General features: G+C 48.2%; 1 protein-coding gene, 1 long non-coding RNA gene and 1 gene segment (V, D, J or C); 1 reads left to right on the top strand and 2 right to left on the bottom strand.

The window, feature by feature from the left end:
- Window positions 1–48: 48 nt before the first annotated feature.
- On the bottom strand, window positions 49–862 carry LOC123971833. The segment is given in 3 exon segments: window positions 49–69; window positions 331–626; window positions 715–862. Coding segments are annotated over 3 exon segments (363 nt in total).
- A 259-nt stretch (window positions 863–1,121) lies between these two features.
- Window positions 1,122–3,639, bottom strand: LOC123972052. Its single transcript, XR_006825354.1, has 2 exons — window positions 2,275–3,639; window positions 1,122–1,552 (listed from the first exon to the last, which is right to left on the bottom strand). It is a non-coding gene; the product is annotated as an uncharacterized LOC123972052 (long non-coding RNA).
- The window catches only part of LOC123972031 (armadillo repeat-containing protein 1-like), a 9,620-nt gene continuing 5,690 nt past the window's right edge, over window positions 2,608–6,537 (top strand). Inside the window, exons 1-5 of one of the 2 annotated variants that reach the window (XM_046051240.1) lie at window positions 2,608–2,713; window positions 2,797–3,109; window positions 4,075–4,268; window positions 4,351–4,442; window positions 5,346–5,538. In XM_046051240.1, coding sequence (XP_045907196.1) covers window positions 4,107–4,268; window positions 4,351–4,442; window positions 5,346–5,538 — 447 coding nt within the window. In that variant the 5' untranslated portion in view covers window positions 2,608–2,713; window positions 2,797–3,109; window positions 4,075–4,106. Of the gene's footprint in view, window positions 2,714–2,796; window positions 3,110–3,296; window positions 3,451–4,074; window positions 4,269–4,350; window positions 4,443–5,345; window positions 5,539–6,537 lie in introns of those variants that run through there. The other variant, XM_046051241.1, reaches the window with a different exon arrangement.

Below are 6,537 nucleotides of genomic sequence, written 5' to 3'. Positions count from 1 at the left end.
CCAGGCAGCACAGCTTAAAGCTTGCAATGGTTACAATCACCAAGCATTTCAATTGTCTGTGAGAACAATCTGCTGGAGTAGTATTGGAGATACTTTGAAAATACTATGAACATATTCAAGTTCTGTTATTTGTTTATTGTGTTTTATCTGTAGTGCTTCATTGAATGTTGCTTCTATCACCACTAAAACAAATCCTGACTATATCATAAACCACTGAAGTTTAACAGTGTGTGACTCCCTCTAGTGGACGTTGTGGAGTATTCTGTTGTCTTTGCTCTAAAGGTTTTTGTACAGAGTTTTGGTGTTTCCTGTCACTGTGGGCCGCAGAGCACAGTAGTACACAGCAGAGTCAGACAGCTGAACCTTCTGGATCTTCAGAGGAACTGATCTTGAGGTGGAATCCAGTGTGGATGAAAATCTCTCCTTAAACTCTTCCTCGGTTTTCCCTTCATCCCGTTGAAAGCGGCTCAACATGAATTTGGGGCTGTTGTTTCCATCCTGTTTGTACCAGAACAAAGTTGGACCTGTGTCACTGGTCTCAAAAGTACAGTCAAGTGTAACTGTGTCTCCTTCAGCAGCAATGACATCTCCTGCTGGCTGGGTCACTCTGTCTTCTCCTTTACACTCTGGGGAAGAAGAGAACATGCAGAGGAAGAGATGGATCAATAAAGATGATTGATTAAAGGAGAACAATCAGTAGGTTTAAAGAGTTACCTAGCCAGAGAGTCAGAATCAGGATGTTTCTCAGCCAGTGGTTCATGTCTGCAGTGAGAGGGGAGGAGAGAGAGGAAGAACATTGATACTCTGATGGATCTGGGCCTTCACATCATTGGCCCTTCCTCTTCATCATCTGTTGAGGAACTCTCAATATTTACATCTCAGCTGTTTAGCTGATGCTCTTATCCAGAGCAGCTCATAATGAGGAGCTTTAACATGTGAACTTTCTGTTACAACAAAGTTTCTTTAACCACTTTTCACCCTGGAATAGTTAATTCATCAACATGGGTCTGTAATCATTTTAGTTTGTCTCATCATCAGTGATACCAAAGCATTCTGTGTAGAAGAAGACTTCCTTGTGGAGTGCCTTACTGTACAGAAATAGCCTCAATTAAACACCATGATCTGGATTAACTGTGTTTTATTAATAACAGGAGTAATATTGTAACTTGTCATTAGATTGTGTTGTCAGTGTCCACTTGGTGGCGCTGCTGTTCAGTAAAAGGAGGAGCTGCAGTGAGTAAATCTTGAGAGGAGCTGTCAGGTTTTTGTACAGAGTTTTGGTGTTTCCTGTCACTGTGGGCCTCACAGCACAGTAATACACAGCAGAGTCTGTCTGCCTCGACAGCAGCGACGTCTTCTCGCCTGATGGGATGTCAGCATGGCTGCAGATGTTTACTGAATCCAAAATCCAGCTGTCTGGGCTCCTGGCACTAACATCAGATACAGTAACTGGTCACATTACTCTTTTTTTGCCTTTAAACGCCTCCAGCCCGCCACCTTCTGTATTGGACAGTTGCTCAGTGTTTGCAGCTCTGCGCTGCCCTCTGCTGAACTGAAATGCAAAACACACGTTCACTTTTTCTCCTGTGTTGTGATTTGATTTCATGCAGCGTGGGCATTTATGTAAGTCAGTTATTAAAGACAAAGAGCTCATAACTGTCCTTTTATAAGCTACCATGCTTTTCATTTCAGTAAGACAGTAAATGTATGGATAAAAAGACATGAAACCAGGTGTGTTGTGTTTCACTTGTTGTGGGGCCGGGCCTTTGCTGTTCGAGCCCCCAGACTGTGCACAGGCTACATCATTAGCATTAGCAAATCCTCTCTTAAAGGGGACCGATTGTGCTTTTCCATGTTTTCTGTCAAATGTTCATGTTAAACATGGCCAAAGCTTCTAATAGTATAACAGTAATAGTATTCAAAAGAAATCTGACTGCACACGGTCTTTGTGGATGCTGTCATTTGCGCACAGCCCCTTCCTCCCCAGTGTGTCTACACCACTCAGCCCATGATGACCTGGTCTGGTCTGGTCAACATAGTGTTAGACTAGTCTAATGTAAGTTCGACTGTCTCACAAAAATAAAGACGGACTAAGTTTAGACCAAAAAACAATTAGACACCTTACCAGGAGCCAGTTTCACACAGATAGACTTTGACTTTGACTTAGATAGCAGACTAAATCAGACCGTTGCACACAGGAGTGAAGACCCTGACTATCTCACTGTAAAAATACTCTGTTACAAGTAAAAGTCCTGCACTGAAAATGTTACTGACCTGAAAGTATAACCGGGAAAATGTACTTAAAGTATTACTGAAGCAGAATGTCCTGTTATACTATTACATATCAGATTATTCCTCACGCATTATATAAAGCGGGGTGTAATTGCTGTAGTTGTTGAGGTGGAGCTCAGTTTAACTAGCGAACTAATGAAGGGACAACGTCTGATGGTTTTTCATGTAAAAACATTTGATGGTTCACAAACGTGAAGCTTTGCTGCTTTTCCTTTGGATTATTTGATGTATTTGTAATAATGTTGAGCTCTTGTGCCGCTGGTCAGACAGAACAAAGCGTTGTGCAGGCCGCACTTTGGGCTCTGGGTCACCGTGACCGCATTTCTCACTAGTTTCAAATCATCAGCAGATTGATCCAGGATGAAAATGATCATCAGTTAGTGAGCTCCTCCTGAATAATCTAAAGATAACAGCAGCAGCAGTGAGTACTTTTACTTTTAATACTTCAGTAACATTCTGAATGCAGTACTTTTGCTTCCAACATGAATACTGATCCTGCATCAGCCTGCGGGCCCCACAGGGCGTGGGGACCTTTAACTCTCAGAACAACGCAGCTCATTGGTCCGCGGAACCAGGTGGCCTCCAGCCATCCAATCACAGGCCCGGATGTTGAAGCGTCGCCGCCCTGGTGCTTTTCAGCAGGAAGAATCTCCGCCGTCTGTGGAAAAAGCGACATAAAGGTGTTTTTCCTTCGAGCGGAGAGTCCGGGGCCCTTCGCCTTCACCTGCCGGGCCAAACACCCGAAGCTCTCCGGAGGCCCCCGGAGGAGAAGCTAACCGGGCAGCTCACGTGAGCCCGGTGCCGGCGACCGTCAGAGGTGAGCGCCGTTAGCATTAGCATTAGCATTAGCTGCTGGCGGAGGACGCGCCGGATCCAATGCAAAAATCTGTCCATTTAACACTTCCCTGTTTACCAGGACCCGCGCACGCGCCCCAGAGAGGCGGCCGGGCGCCTGTTAAAAGGGCGTGTTGTCTTTGTAAACTCGGCACGTGATGCATCCGCCGGCCTCCCGCAGTGAAGCGGTTCAAGTGTTCTCACTGGCCGTTTGGTGGTGTGGAGTTAACAGGTTGGTCCGCATGAGGCTGTGTGAAAATCTGCAGGATCGATAACGCGCCTCCTCTGGAACATCATGCGAACACGGCAGATGTTTGGTTTGAGGTCAGTGTGGCAGAGAAGCTGCAGTCAGCTGGATGTTCAGCTCTCTGTGAGCCAGAGACACTAAAACCATTTTCACCTGCAGCAGATGAGTTGGTGCGCTGTGGAGAGCGCGGAAAGTCCTGATCCCCTTGAGATCAGCAGCGTTACTTACTTTTGAGATAAGATCCGGGCAGAGAAGTTAAATGACTGTTCCTGTTAGACAAAAAGGATCTTTTTAAAGACGGCTCTCTCTCTGCAGGGATCTTTTTCATAAAGACTGTCAGACAGTCAAAACAAGCTCTTTAGTGGACGTTTCAGACGCGTTTACCTGCTGCGTAACCATAACGTATAGACGAGCTGCATGAATAATACCGGAGTATTAAAGAGAAAAGGATCTGCTCACTTTTATTGCTGCAGCCAGACAAACAGTTTGTTCTTCCTCTCTTTAATATTTGTGTCATCTAGTTTTGTTATTTGCTCTCGCTTCAGACCATCTGAGCAAATAAAATGAAATCAAACTGGAGCTGTTTAAAACAAACGTAGACGCAGAAACGCGGGGGGGGGGGTTGATAAAAACAGAAGTTCCCTTTAAGGTCTGAAGGCTGCTGATTGGCTTGTGTGAACGTGTGTTGCTGCCGTCCTCAGCTGCTCCTTGTATGGGCGAGTGAGGACCAGCCATGAGCGCGGAGCCGGACGCCCTGGCCGTGGTCACCCAGCTGAGGGACCTGGCCGCCGACCCCATGAACCGCAGGGCCATCGTGCAGGACCAGGGCTGCCTGCCGGGACTCATCCTGTTCCTGGACCACCCCAACCCCCAGGTGGTCTACGCCGCCCTCCTGGTGAGCCGCCGTTTCTTGCACCTGAACATCAAGTTTGCTTCGTCCTGCTGCCGTCTGCCTAACTGTGATTGGTTGTTCCCAGGCGATCCGCTACCTGGCAGAATGCCGCGGCAACCGGGAGAAGCTGAAGGGCGAGCTGGGGATGATGCTGAGCCTCCAGAACGTCGTGCAGAAGTGAGTCTCTGAGGGGAAGCAGCCACTTTGATTTCTTACGCTTTCGTTTCTTTCTCATAGTCTGAGTCTCTGGTGGGGACTAAACGGAGACGACCGAGTCAGACGCTCTGAGCCACGACGCTCTCTGTTGGTGCAGCTACCAGAACTCTGGCGTTTCTGCCGTCGCGATCATGCGCTGGTGCCAACAGGAAGTACCCCTGTAGTCGCATTTTACTGGTCCAGAACGGGCTTCATCAGTGACACTCTGTCCGTGTCGGGGAAAATAAGTCTGCCAAATGTTTTTAAAGCCGGTACACTGCGGGCCAGAACACCTTCTTTCAAATCCTTTGTTACTCGTGTGCACGTTTAGCTCAGTGCTGTGCAGGACTCCCGTTGGGGGGGGAGGTCTGATCGATCCCCATATAAGGACCCGTTTGCACATGCTCACAGTAAAGCATGTGCAAAAGCGTGCGTGCGTCCCGGCGTTTGATCCGGAATCCTAAACCTTCTGAGGCGTATTTTCCCTGAGGAGGTTCAGGAGAATCATTGACTGGCGGCTTGTTCACAGGTGCGTCCAGCACGCCACAGACTCTTGAGTGGCCTTCACAACTTTTCAAAGTAAAAGCTCTCAATTAACTCAAGCATTGCTGCAAAAAACACGTTCTGGCGCTTTTATTTTGTTGGCAGAGTCGTATCTGTTTCAGCACCAGCCGCTATCTTTTGATCTTGTTTATTTTTCTGCTATCAAAGCGATCAGCTCTGTGGCGCCGTTTCAAACCAGACTCACCAGAGGAAGCGGTCCAGTCGGGGGGGGTAAGGCGGGAGAGTCTGTCGGAGCGAGAGGCGTCAGGTGGTTTACTTTCTGTTGGCCGGCTACTTCCTGCTTTGTGGTGTTTGTGGAGTAACTCTGGTTCTGCGCTCCAGGTCGACCACCCCCGGGGAAACGAAGCTGCTGGCCTCTGAGATCTACGAGCTCCTGCAGGCGTCCGGCGGCGCCGAGTCCGAGCCGGCCGCGGGGGCCGTCGGCGGCGGCCGCCGCAAAGCCCAGTTCTTCCTGGGCTCCAGCAACAAGAGGGCCAAGACCGTCATCCTCCACATCGACGGACTGGACGACTCGGTGAGCAGGAAGCCGCGATGGAGACGCCACTCGCTCCGTGTTCGGTCAGAGGCGTCGGGCTGCGGACGGGATGAGACGCTGTGCTGAGGTCCAGCTGTTCTGTCTGCAGGGGGTTTAAATCAGCATGCTAACACCATCACACGGGCCTGTTTAGGAGCCAATAAGAGGACAGAAAGGTCAACGCCGTCAGAGCCGGTGAAGCTCATCGGTCTGTTGTAAAGTGTCTCTGCAGGCGAATCAGCTGTTAGCAGTTGGCATGGAGATACAGACGGACGTTGTGCGGCGTCTCTCTCTGGTTTCTAAGATCCTGATGTCCTCAGAAAGAGGAAGTCGCTCTGAGTCAACAGGACTGATTTAGAAGTCTCTGACTCAGTCACCTCCTGCAGCAGCTTCACCTCCCGTTCAGGTCCACGGCGCCCCCGACGAGGCCAGATCCTGTCGGTTACGGGGCCTTAGTCTAAAATCAAGTTTTAGTACAGACGAGCTCAGTGAAGTACGGAAGCCCTAAGCGGCCAGACATTCATTCATTTTATTTACTCCGTTTTCCCGTCCTAACGGGATAACAGGACAATACTGCCATCTGCTGGTTCCCTAGTAAATCACATTAAGCCTGTGGCAAAGAACCTTGGTGTTTGGTTTGATAGTAATTTAAATTTCGAGCAGCACACCACAAAGCTTGTTCAATCATGTTTTTATCAACTTAGAAATATAGCTAAAATTCGATCTATGTTAACTTTTAAGGACACCGAGACCATTTTACACGCCTTCATCTCATCACGCCTGGATTATTGCAACAGCCTTTTCACCTGTTTAACCCAAAAATCTATTGATCGACTCCAGACTGTCCAGAACTCAGCTGCCAGGCTTTTAACCAGAACAAAGAAATATGACCACATTACTCCTATTTTAGCTTCATTACACTGGCTCCCAGTGTGTTTTAGAATTGACTTTAAAATTCTATTGATCACTTTTAAAGCTCTTCATGGCCTCTCGCCTTGT

Source organism: Micropterus dolomieu, linkage group LG06, assembly GCF_021292245.1.
Source record: "Micropterus dolomieu isolate WLL.071019.BEF.003 ecotype Adirondacks linkage group LG06, ASM2129224v1, whole genome shotgun sequence".
Taxonomy (NCBI): domain Eukaryota; kingdom Metazoa; phylum Chordata; class Actinopteri; order Centrarchiformes; family Centrarchidae; genus Micropterus; species Micropterus dolomieu.
This window is presented reverse-complemented; position numbering and strand designations above follow the sequence as displayed.